Source organism: Balaenoptera musculus, chromosome 6 (genome assembly GCF_009873245.2).
Source record: "Balaenoptera musculus isolate JJ_BM4_2016_0621 chromosome 6, mBalMus1.pri.v3, whole genome shotgun sequence".
NCBI lineage: Eukaryota > Metazoa > Chordata > Mammalia > Artiodactyla > Balaenopteridae > Balaenoptera > Balaenoptera musculus.
The window spans coordinates 21,177,053-21,190,709 of record NC_045790.1 but is presented as its reverse complement, the minus strand read 5'-3'; the positions used below and the strand labels follow the sequence as shown (position 1 = coordinate 21,190,709).

The 13,657-nt window shown below is 34.4% G+C and overlaps 1 protein-coding gene across 2 annotated transcripts in view; it reads left to right on the top strand.

The window, feature by feature from the left end:
* AUH (AU RNA binding methylglutaconyl-CoA hydratase) overlaps positions 1 to 13,657 on the top strand; it is a 160,182-nt gene that overhangs the window by 12,160 nt on the left and 134,365 nt on the right. The window contains exons 2-3 of one of the 2 annotated variants that reach the window (XM_036855127.1): positions 7,037 to 7,104; positions 7,216 to 7,303. The exons of the other annotated variant lie outside the window; for it this stretch is intronic. Of the exons in view, the coding sequence (XP_036711022.1) occupies positions 7,037 to 7,104; positions 7,216 to 7,303 (156 nt within the window). The remainder of the gene's footprint in view (positions 1 to 7,036; positions 7,105 to 7,215; positions 7,304 to 13,657) is intronic. 2 annotated transcript variants of the gene reach the window in all.

Below are 13,657 nucleotides of genomic sequence, written 5' to 3'. Positions count from 1 at the left end.
TATTATGTTGGACTTGAAGTCCTAGCTAAAGTAAAACAGCAAGAGAAGGAAATGAGAAATTAACATTGGAGCAGAAAATGTAACTGCCAGTATTTCTAGATAATGATTGTTGTCTTAGAAAATTGAAGAGAACCACTTGTTAAGTCTATTAATATTTCATAAATTTGCCAGAAAAAGTTCATATAAAATAGCACGAAACTTTCCACGTATTCTCAATTTGTGATTAGAAAATATAACTGATATAGAAATAAAAGCATTCACAAGGGGCAACAGATAGCCTTTGAAGATGTGCAAGTTGAAAAAGTCTCAAGTCTTTATTGAGGAAAAAACCAAGACCTGAAAACTTGGAGCATTGCACCATGTTATAAAGGGAAAGAGTTAATACTTTAAATATGTCAGTTTCCTAAATATTAAACAACAAATATCCTAACAGTGTATTTTAAATTTCATTGAAAAGAGTTGTGTTTAAGAATATTTAAGACATTTTGAAAAATAATAGCTGGTAGATGTGGTGCTTACTGTACATTAGATAACAAAACATACAATATTGTTATAATAATTAAAGTAGCAGAACATTAGAATAAGAGTGGACCAAGAAATTGACAGTAAAACAGAGTAGAGAGTCCAGAGAGTGATTTTTATAGTTATTTAGTATACAGTTGTTTGATTTTTGAAATCAGAAAGAAAATAGGGTACTATTTTATGAATGGTGCTAGCCAAAAATGTTTATACATTTTAGAGAAAATAAGACACCTGCGGAGTTGAGAACAGCAGAAATGAAAGTAATCAATGTTAGGGGAAAGTATTAGAGAATTGTTTCAAAACATTAGGGTAGAGAGATCCTTGATTTTGTTTTAATTGGTTTAGTTTTCCTTTTTCTTAATTACCTATACAGTTAGTATTGTGACCAATATTTAACATGGTTTGTTTTGAGAACTAACAGTGCCTTCCTCCACCCCATTTCCCATACTCCAGAAGCAGTTATTTAAAACCCTTTGGCTGATTCTTTGGGGTATATGTTATTTCATTTGAAATAACATACATGTATTTCTACTTCTGTACTTTTCAAATTTAGGTATTACCTATCTATTGACTTTTTGCAGTGGAGGGTAAGGGTTTGGCCCCCTTTCACACTCCACCACAAATGTGTACCTTCTCTTTTGCCCTCATCCTCACTCCATGGTTCTCTGGTAATTTGGCTCTATTTCTAGGTCTAAGTGAATGTTGCCATGTTTTTTTTTTTAATTTTTTTGAAAAAATAGCTTTATTGAGATATAATTCATATACCTTAAAATTCTCCTATTGAAATGTAAAGTTTAATGGCTTTTAGTATATTTACAGAGTTGTGCATCTATCACCACAATCAATTATTGAACATTTTCATTGCTCCGAAAAGAAACTTAACACTTTTTAGCTGTCGCTGCTCAATCCCTCCATCTCTACCAGTCCTAGACAACCGCTAATCGACCTTTTTTGTCCCGTCTGATTTGTCTCCTCTCAACATTTCATGTAAATGGAATTATAAGGTATGTGCTCCCTTGTGACTGGCTTCTTTCACTCAGCATGTTTTCAGGGTTCATCCATGTTGTACGTCTATTGATACTTCGTTGTTTTTTTTAGGCCAAATATTACACTGCATGGATATACTACATTTTGTTTATCTATTCATCAGCTGATGGATATTTGGGTTGTATCCACCTTTTGAGTATTTTGGATAATGCTGCTCTGATCATTTTGGTGTATTTGTGTGGACGTGTGTTTTCATTGTAAACCCTTTTTAAGGAAGATACTAAGCCCGAAAGTTGCAAAGGCAATAATATACTATATAAAAAGTTAAAACTATGGTGCAAAAAAATACCATAAACAAGTTGAATTTTAAAAGTGAATGATAGGGAAAAGATCTGTTTTATAAATAATGAATTAATGTCTGTAATCTAAAAATTTATTAATTGAAATGCAAAAGACAAGTTTGATAAGATAGGCAAACAATAAGAACAGTTAATTCAGAAAACAAATGACAAATGATTATTAAACTTAGTTAACTCAACTTTGGTTCGTAAGATTAGGTGAAACTTGATACATAATGATGTTATTTTCCCATATATTGTCAGAGATTTATAATATTCAGTGTTGAGTGGTAGACCAGTGATTCTCAATAACATGTTTAATGAGGTCCCCTTACTGACCTGAGATGAAATGTATAGATAATGTAAGCAGCTCACACACATAATTTAAAAAATCTTTAATAAAACAAAAGGAAGGTAATTTATGGCAAAATAACTTATTTAAATATATAATTTTCCTGCTGTGATCATTAAAATATAAATAAGTTAGGATTTAAGAGAAGTAAGAAGACTAGAAGCCATTTCACAAAGTAAGTAGCGGAAAATAAAAAACAGGTGGTATAAGGGGATATTAGAATAAAACCTAGTATTGGGTTAGTAATAACAGACCAAACTTATTTGTATATGATAAGAGACTGAGACAATAGCCTGAACTGAAGAAAGGATAACATGCCAAGGTAAATTTTCAACTGAGTGGAAGTGGTATTCTCACAAATGAGCCGTGCCTTATTTATTTATTTATTTTGAGTCAAAATAATTCTCTGCTGGGATGTGGGAGAGGGTGGTGACAGAGTAAATTGTAAGATTCAGTTCTCATTGACACCAAGTCAAACGGAAGTTCTCTCTTACCAGTAATATACTTGAAAATGCAGTGAATGTAATTAGACTTAACATAATTTTTTTTTTCTTTGTTTGATGGGTACCATGTAAAACAGAATTTATTATAATTCCTCTAATTTTAGGGCAAAAACCTTGTACTCGAAAAGAGCATATGTATCTGTGTGTAAAGTTATGAGTTTTGTGTGTTCCAGTGTAATAGATACTATGCTAGTGTATCTCATACATCTTGTCTAACAAAGTCTGGTGGTTCCATACCAAGTGGTACACAGAATTGCCACAGAAAGTTCTAAATGGCCTGCAGGAGCTGAGTTCCAGTGTCCTAACTTCTGTATTTCTTTATAGATAAGTTAATGTGTATAATGTAAGACTAATTTGTTGGTACAGTTGTGTCTTAGTACAATGTAGAGGTAGTTTAAAAATATATTAGAAGTGATCTTAATTTCAGATTGATTTTGTATATTTTTTGAGAATTAGTGATATATAAATATTAAAATATGTGGGCAAGGAAGTGTCGTTTTGCAGGTAATACATATAATTGGAGCTCTATTAAGATGTGCTACTGTGAATAAATAGGTACTGGTGATTTGGCTGGACAGTATCTGTATTTTTGAGAGTTATCTGTTAAAATTTAAGAATACACATTCTGTTGGACCTAGAAATTCCACTTCTTGATAGCTGTCAGAGAAATATTTATTGTACAGAAAAGAAATCTTCAAGAATGTTGATTGCAGCATTGCAGTATTTTAGGAAAATGCTCATGAAAAGGAAACGAAATAATGGAAATTCATTTCACAGAATATTATGAATTAAAAGGAATGTCTTGATGTAGAAAGATCTTTAAGGCCAAATTAAGTAAATAAAGGAAATATGTATGAAACTATTTACGTAGAACAGCGTCAACAGAAAATACTCTGTGGTCCCATTTATGTAAAATAGCAACAATAAGCAAAACTATAGTCCCAACTCTATTTCTGTATGTAAATATATTTTGTGGAAGGTTGCATATCAGCAGATTACTATGGCTACCTCTGGGGAGGAGAATGGAATGGGTCCAGGGAAGGAGGACTTTCACTTGGGGTGTATCACTTCAATTTTGTATGAGCAAAGTGTATTCATATATATATATATTTTTAAGTCCCAGCTGAGTCACTTTGTTCATCTTTCAGTTTTGTGAGCTCTGTAGAGCAGGGTTGATGCTGTAATATGAACTTGTTGAAGATTCACCAAGAATTTTATGGTATTTTGTCAAAAGACAGGAAAAGTCTGAAATAGGAATTTAATAACCTTAATAACCTAGCAAACTTGTTTTGGCTAGGCTATGTGATGAGGATGCATGATAATTGAGTTATTGAGAAGCTGTTAATTGTGAAATAAAGTGGGGCAGTTACAAAATGAAAACAATAGGCCCTGCAGAATAAAGTAAGGTTTTATTCCATTTTGGGGTATCAGTAACTTACTGATACATTTGGTGGGACAGTTGTTAGGCACAGGATGATTCGTTTTAAATTACAGAGCTGATTTCCAACTGTTTGAGGTAGAAGTGCTCAAAACATCAGGCCTCAAACATGGGACCAAAACCACTGGAATTAACTATGGTAGAAGCATTTTGATGGCACTTTACAATTTAGTAATAATGTCAACAGTATCCTATCTAGCATCTATTCATTATGGTAACACTTTAATTATTGCATCAAAGTGTTTGCAGAAGGGACAATAATAATTAAATGCTTATGTTGAAAGCTTTACATATGTCTTACCATATGATCCTCACAACCGTCCCACAGAGTTTGGAACTATTAGTATCTTCACTTAACAGGGTAAGAAACTGAGGGTCAGAGAGGTTAAGTGACTGTCCAGTGTCACATAGCTAGTGGCAGACTGGGATTTCAGTCCCAGCAGTCCGACCTCAGAGCCTGCATTCTTAGCCTGTACCCTTAGAGTTGATAACCAGCTTGGGTGTCTCAAAGGCACTTCAGATTCACTTTAATTCAAAACTGAACTCATGAACCTTATCCCCCGGCACCCTCACCTTGGTGTTTTTTATGGTTCTCTGTCTCATTGAATGTCATCTTCTTTTCATCCAATTGCTGAAGCCAAAACTTTATTAGACACTCCTAATACCTCCTTTCAATGCATTCAGTCCTCAATCCAGTCAATCATTAACTCATTTTACATTTACCTCTTGAACAGCTCTTGAGTCCTTTCACTTCCTTCTACTTCTAACTCAGCTAACCTCAGCCAAACCTATTATCTGTTGACTGGACTGCAGCTTGTGCCTGGAAGTGTCTAGCCCTGTACACTTTGGCATGGTCTCCAAATATAGAAACGAATCCTCCCCACTGGTTGTATATGTGTGTTTATACAATACTTAAAACTCTCTCAGTGGTTACTCCTTATTTTTTAACAGGGCCTGTAATGACAATATCTGGCTGGTGCTGACCTCTCCTGTCATTGGGTACTCTTCTCCTCCTTCTGGCATGACTATTTTATGATTTCTCCTGTGTTGTTCCTGCCTGTAATCCAGCACCCCCGTCTCCCCCAATACTCATCTTCCCAATCTCAACTCAGATAGCACTGTCTTGGATAAGCTTTCCCTGACTATCCCTGTTTGCCCCCAGACCATATCAATTCTGGTTACAGATTACTGTAGCACCGTTCAGAGCATGTGAAGCATTTTGAATTGTATATTTCTATGATTTTTTTTATTGATGTTTGTCTTTCCTTTTTAGACTATAGTTCCTTGAGGGCTGAACACCATAATGTGTACTCAGTACATTTGAATGAATTAATATCTAGTCTTAACCACTTGGTTTTCTTCTGAGGAAACTAAAGCATGAACAGTGCGTAGCACAGTCTCATTTTTCCTTCAAGTGTGGAGTTAGATTGCTATTTACTAGCTGAAGGTAGTTACTTAACCTCCTCAAGTCCCAATTATTTTATCTGTTCCACAAGGATAAAAACAGTACCTACCTCTTAGGTTGCTTTGGGGATTACGTAAGTCAATAAATGTAAAGCGCTGGGAACAGTGTTCAGCACATAATAAAGGACTCAATTAGTGGTAGCTGTTGTCATTAGTATTGGGACCTACCCAAGGTCATTCAGCTGTTTAATGCAGAGCCTGCCCTAGAAACCAGTTCTCCTTCGTGTTTTTCTCCTTACTGAGATCATTGGGAATTCTTGTAAATTTATTCTGCTGTGAGCCGAAGTTCGTTGAAAAATGGGTTTGTGCAGTTTCTTGCATAGAGAAGGCATGAGCACATTTTGTTGTCTTTGGTTTAACCCAATTACAAATAAGGATTACCCCTTTCCCTCTCTCCCTCAACCCCCTCTCCCTCCCCACCTCAATCCGCCCCCCCCCCCGCCCCCCCCCCCCCCCCCCCCCCACCCACCCCGCACAACCTTGCCCCATCTGGTGGAAGGCATTTTTGTTATACAAGGAAAATTTGAGCTTCCCTGGGGGACAAGAAGGTCGGGTACAAGTTTTAGAGGACTTTGAATATCAAATTAAGGTCTTTGAACTCGGGTATTTTGGAAATAAGAAATAATTAAAGGATTTTAAACAGGGGGTGAATTCTATGCATGGAATTGGTTTTAGAAAATTGATCCGACTACAGCAATTGGAATGGGAGGCTGGATTTAGATGATGCTCTCTGATAAGATTAGGGAAGTTAGGAGGGAGAGCTGGGCTTTGTAGGAGAAAGAATGAACTTCCTGTAGATTCAGGTTGAATTGCTTGTTGGAATTCTAAGTGGAGGTGGCTTCAGGTTAAGTACATGGGACAGAGCCAGGAGAGAAACCTAGGATGAAAATACTGAAAGCTATGTAGTAGGACAAAAAGAGTATTAACACCTGGTGTACTAGCAAAAAAGCTGATCCCACAATGCTTGCCTGTGAGAAGGAATTGTTAGCTATTGTGTACTTCTGTATATATTGAAGATGAAAAACTATATTTTAAATAGTATTCTGTAATTTAGAATTTTCACCAGTAAGCGTGGCCTTCAACTAGTTAGTCTGATTTAATGATGTAAAATTTAGTAAAATGTGGCAGATTACCTTGGTGGTGTTTAAGGAGAGAGGAGTTGAAGGGAACATGCTGTTATAAAGTTCTTCTCTAAAAGGCTGTAGAAAAGTGAATATTAGGCATCAGATTGATTTTATAAATATATATACCACTTCTTCAAAATTATGCTTGAAAAGGAAGGTAAACATGAAAATTAGGATAAAGCTCTTGAAGTGAACCTCAAGGTGGTGTTAGATTCCTAAGTCCCAAGTCAACTAGCTGTGTATACGGAAGTCTGTACCCTGAATACGTCACTAACTCAAATGACTTTTTTTTTTTTCCCCTTAACTAGGAATTGTGGTGCTTGGAATAAACAGAGCTTATGCCAAAAATTCATTGAGTACAAATCTTATAAAAATGGTGAGTGTAAAGATTAAACTATTTGCTTCTAATATTAAGATACAGTGTTGATATCAATCTGAAAATGATTTTTTCCCCCTTTTCCTTCTTACCCTCCCTGTTTCTGTTTAGCTGTCAAAAGCTGTGGATGCTTTAAAATCTGATAAGAAAGTACGGACCATAATAGTCAGAAGTGAAGTCCCAGGCATATTCTGTGCTGGTATGTAAATAGATTAAAATTTTAAAACGAGTCTAATTTTTCCTTAGTAGTAGCCTATTTTCCATTATAAAGTGTTCCGTGGTTTGAATTCCATTAGCAACAATTCCTTTTTGTTTTTTTTTACTGTTTTACAAGAAAAAAAAATGCTTTGTCAGTATTAGAAAGAAACCTTTGCAGCGTGTGGAAAAGTTGTTTTGGAAGTTGAACAATAATTTGAGCCATTAAAATATATGTTTGTAGTACATGGATAGTATTTATGAAAGATGAGCTGTGCAGGAAGAATCACGTCTCCTGCTCCCAAGTGTGCTTTGTATGAAAAAAATGCTTTAATTGACTAGCAGTAGCTACCCCAGTATGGAATGTTACATATAGACACATGCTTTCTTGTTTGTAGTAGTGCCCACTCAAGTATGTGTCCACGAATTGTACTTTTAAATTGGTATCTACAGCAGCGAAATGTTTTTTCTGCTTGTACTGTGTTACCAAAAGCCAAAGATTAAGTTGTCTTGCATTTTCCATATTTGCAAATATTTCTAAGTCATGAGATTGAATGAATCTGTTTCAGTTAGTCAAAAATGTAGATGGTTAAATGATAAAAGATAAAAAATACTGACAACATACAGGATCATTATAATTTACTAATAAGTAAATGAAGGCAGGCATTGAGGCATAGAAAAGTTTTTTTTTTTCAGTAAAAATATAAATGGGATAATCCATTTGAGATAATCAGACATTTGAGGGAACAACATACAGTATTTTATTCATTCAACAAGTATTTTTTGAACATTTAGAGTATACCCAGAGCAATGCTGGGACTTGGAGGAGTATTTCTAGACAGAATGTTTTTAGTGTCTTCGTTGAGGCTGATGTTCTTCAGTTTCATTGTTAAAGGTCCTCAGGTTTTCCAAGCTTCCAACTCCATAGCTTCCCCCTTAAAATATTGCAAAGTTTTATGGTATTTAGGAACATTCAGTGTAAGTGAGTTATATTTTAGCTTTTGATATAGTGTACCATACGTAAAAGGATTAGTTTTAACTTGTTTGGCAGTCAAAGAGAGTAGGATTATTATGCTCAACTGCCTGGGTGATGACAATTTGCAGTACAATCTTCTGCTTTTACATCTGTCCAACTCGAGTAACACTATCCTCCTGGTAGGATTGTTGGAGGCTTGATGTGACAATGTACATAAACACAGTGCAGTAGTCAATAAATTATAGCTGTGAATAGTTTTTATAAGGGCTTTACATATATTTAAACATTTTTTCTTAAACAATATGAAAAACTTACACTGAGAGAATTAGAATTCTTGTATCTGTGACCTTAGGATCAGGTGACTGAGTGACTGAGTCTAACTTCGTGACCAATGGCTCTGAGGTCACTGCACTCAGGTCCTCTGAGGGCTGCTGAGGGGCTTATTGGGAAGACGTTGAGTAGTTTGGGAGCTTTTAAGGAAGGCCCAATTATGTGAATGTTTGAGGAGTGATAGTGATAGTGGCAGAATGACGCTTCAGAAAGAAGAGTTGATTATAACTAGCATTACTGTCTTTCTGTTGGTAATGGGTTTTGTAATTATAACACTATAATGACTGGTAGAATTCTTTTTGTTTTACCTATTCCTTTGCTGCCCATTGGTTTTGTGTCTCCACATTACCGATGTTCTTTGGAAAAGGCTTTAATGCTTTAGCACAGTTTACAACTATCTTTTATAGGTTGCCTTTTTGGGGACATACGAGGTAATATACCAAATGCTTTACCAGATTAACAAGTTAGCCTTGAATAGTTTTTTCCAAGGGCTTATCAAATCTATTTGCTTTGTTCTGTGTGCTTTTGCATGATCAGGATAATTTTTTCCTATGTTTTAACATAAGATTTTTTACCATATTTTGTCCAAAAATAAAAGTTTGAATTATAGAAAAATTGGGGCAAATCATTTTAGTAACTTAGAGTATATAAATAAAACCATTCTTTCAAATTTCTCTGAAAGGTTTTCTTACGTACATTTGAAACAGGCAGTGTAGTATGTCTGTCTTTATTAATATGTACACATTAAGTGTATTGTATGTTTAGATACACAATCTCTTTACATACTTAAAACGAATATTTAAACTTATAGCCTATAAAAATAGTAGTATAAAAATTCTAATTTTTTTTCTTTTGACATTTGTTTTATCAACATAGATGTCAGTTTCTTTTTTTTTTTATGCAGCAGGTTCTTATTAGTCATCAATTTTATACACATCAGTGTATACATGTCAATCCCAATCACCCAATTCATCACACTGCCCCCCTCCCCACCCCCCCACCCCTGCCGCTTTCCCCCCTTGGTGTCCATACGTTTGTTCTCTACATCTGTGTCTCAATTTCTGCCCTGCAAACTGGTTCATCTGTACCATTTTTCTAGGTTCCACATATATGCATTAATATACGATATTTGTTTCTCTCTTTCTGACTTACTTCACTCTGTATGAGAGTCTCTAGATCCATCCATGTCTCTACAAATGACCCAATTTCATTCCTTTTTATGGCTGAGTAATATTCCATTGTACATATGTACCACATCTTCTTTATCCATTCGTCTGTCAGTGGGCATTTAGGTTGCTTCCATGATCTGGCTATTGTAAATAGTGCTGCAGTGAACATTGGGGTGCATGTGTCTTTTTGAATTATGGTTTTCTCTGGGTATATGCCCAATAGTGGGATTGCTGGGTCATGAATACCAGTGATTTTTAATCTTTTGGGGTATGAGGTATCCTTTTTAAGTTCTTAAAATTTCATGCACTTACACATTGTAGTGGTCCTATGTTGATTGAGAAGATGTGTATTAAATGCCACTCTGGTTACAGTAATGTATTTAAATGAATTTTCTTTTACTAACCACAATGATAATCTAGATACAGAAAAATTTGTATCATAGTTATCATGGCTGTAGATGAAGTTTTCTATACATATATGCTTTCAGATACCATGCCATACCCTAGGCATGACTCCAGGTTGGGAATCGATGTTACGTTTTCTTTCTTGTGGGTTCGAACATTGCTTCTGGGTTTTTGGCTTACCTATACTTCTCTTAGAATGCTGAGAAATATCATTTTGATAGTCAAAGCTCATTGTGAAGCACTGACTACATAGATTATATTAGAGATTGGCCTGAATGTGTGCTGTCTGCCCTGAGTACTCTAGAAATTATTTTTTTATTCATTTAAAAATTTTATCTTGTTCTTTACATACACACAAACACACACACAAAGAAAAACTGAAATAATTTTGCTATTTCAAAATATTTTGGAGTCAAAATTTTAATATATTACCTATAATGAAATTATGAAAAAGACCTTTTGACTAGGCTACTGCATTGTATGTAAACGTTTAATCCTAATCATCTGTTTATTTTTGTTCTTTCAGTGTTCTAACACTAAGTAGCAAAGTAGATATGTATTGTTTTTATCATGAAAATTTTATGAGAAATTACTGAGACGGAGGATTTTTTCTCTTGAAATTCCTGAAATAGAGTATAAACAATTCTTGGTAATTGATTCCTGTGTGTAGAACTCTAAATTGAATGTTTCACTGAATTATACTAGTGTGGGTTTTTTAAAAAGTAAAGGTACTTTTGCTTCTGCTTTTGAGTTCTAGTAAATTATGTTCTGACTAAAAACTTCTCACTAAAATTGTCAGTGTGCTTTATTGAATGTTGTACTGTTCAAATGGATGTAGATGTCATGACATGGTTAGATATATGGAGGCCTCTGACAAACAAAGTTATCTAGTCAGTATTGTTTCAGAATCTTAGGTTAAGTTACATTTGTGTATTTGAATGTTAGTCCCTTAGAGAGTTTGATAAGTAAACTGAAAGGATAGATAATCCACAAATTTGTATTAGTTTAGCATAGGGTTCTTTTCTTGGAAATAAAAAAAAAATCTGTGTTATAGAGGTATGAATTACTTGCAGTAAAATGTACCAGTTTTAGTACATATGTAATTGATTAGTTTTGACATGTTTAAACCATGATGACAGTTGTGATATAGAACATGTTTATCCCTTAAAAAGCTTTCTTTTTTTTGTTTTTAATTGAAGTATAATTGGCCTATAATACTATGTTAGGTCCAGGTGCACAACATAGTGATTCATTCCATCTATATACAAAATGATCACCATGATAAGTCTAGTTACCAGTTATTAAATATTATTGACTATATTCCCCATGGTGTACATTTCATCCCTGTGACTCATTTATTTTGTAACTGGAAGTTTATACCTCTTAACCTCCCTCACCTATTTCATTCATCTCCCTACCCGCGTCCACTTTGGCAACCACTTGTTTGTTTTCTATCTATGACTCTGTTTTTGTTTGGTTATGTTTGTTTATTTTATAGATTCTACATATAAGTGAAATCATGCAGTATTTGTCTTTCTTTATCTAACTTATTTCACTTAGCATAATGCCCTCTAGGTCTATCCATGTTCTTGCAAATGGCAAGATTTCATTCTTTTTCATGGCTGAGTAATACTCTGCTGAACATATAGGTATATGTATCACATTTTCTTTATCCATTCATTTATCAGTGGACACTTAGGTTGCTTCCATATCTTGGCTGTTGTAAATAATACTGCAATGAACATATGGGTGCATATATCTTTTTGAATTAGTGTTTTTGTTTTCTTTGGAAGGATACCAAGTAGTGAAATTGCTGGATGGTATGATAGTTCTGTTTTTAGTTTTTTGAGGAACGTCCATACTGTTTTTCATAGTGGTTGCATGAATTTATATTCTCACCAACAGTGCACAAGGGTTCCCTTTTCTCCACATTCTCACCAACACTTGTTATTTGTTTTTTTGTTTTTTTTAAAAATAATAACCATTCTGACAGGTGTGAGGTAATATCTCACTGTGGTTTTGATTTATGTTTCCTTAATCATTAATGATTTCATGGATCTGTTGGCCATCTGTATATCTTTTTGGAAAAATGTCTATTCAGGTTCTCTGCCCATTTTTTAATCAGGGTGTTTGTGTTTTTGATGCTGAGTTGTATGAGTTCTTTGTATATTTTGGATATTAACCCATTATCAGATATATCCTTTGCAAATATATTTTCCCATTCAGTAGTTGGTCTTTTCGTTTTGTTGATAGTTTCCTTCACTGTGCAAAAGCTTTTTAGTTTGATGTAGTATCATTTGTTTATATTTGCTTTTGTTTCCTTTACCTGAGGAGACATATCCAAAAAAATATTGCTAAGACCAATGTCAAAGAGCATACCACCTATGTTTTCTTCTAGTTTTATGGTTTCAGGTCTTATATTTAAGTCTTTAATTCATTTTGTGTTTATTTTTATATGTGGTGTGAGAATGTAGTCCAGTTTGATTCTTTTGCATTAGCTGTCCAGTTTTCCTAACACCATTTATTCCTACATCTTGTATTCTTTCCTCCTTTGTTGTAGATTAATTGCTAATAAAAGTGTGGGTTCATTTCTGTGCTCTCTGTTTTGTTCCATTAACCTGTGTATGTGTTTTTGTGCAGGTACCATATTGTTTTGATTACTGTAGCTTTGTAATATAGTTTGAAATCAGAGCCTGTGATACCTCTAGCTCTGTTCTTCTTTCTGAAGGTTGTTTTGGCTGTTTGGGGTCTTTTGTGTTTCCATACAAATTTTAGAATTATTTGTTCTAGTTCAAATGCCATGGGGATTTTGATAGGGATTGCACTGTATCTGTAGATTGCCTTCGGTAGTATGGTCATTGTAACAATAGTCTTCAAATCCATTAGCACAGTATATCTTTCCATTTGTTGGTGTTGTCTTCAATTTCTTACAGTTTTCCAAGTATAGGTCTTTTACCTCCCTGTTTAGATTTATTCCTAGATATTTTTGATGCAATTGTACATGGGATTGTTTTCTTAACTTCTCTTTCTGATAGTTTGTTGTTAGTTTATAGAAAGGTGACAGATTTCAGTATATTCATTTTGTACCCTGAAACTTTATTGAATTCACTGATGAGTTCTAATAGTTTTTTGGTGGTGTCTTTAGGACTTTCTATATATAGTATCATGTCATCTGCAAACAGTGACAGTAAATTTCTTTACATCTATTCTCCTCAGTTCACTGAACAGCTTTATGATCTATCTTGAACTCTTTATCAGATAGTTTGCTTATCTCCACTTTTCTTAATTCTTCTGGCATTTTAATTTGTTTCTTTGAAACATATTCCTTTGTTGCCTCATGTTTCTCAGTTCTCTATTTTTATTTCTGTGTATTAGGTGGGTTGGTTACATTTCCTGATCTTGGATAAGTAGCTTTATGTAGGCAATGTCCTGTGGGGTCCAGCAGCACACTCCCTTCTGGTCACCAGAGCTGTATGTT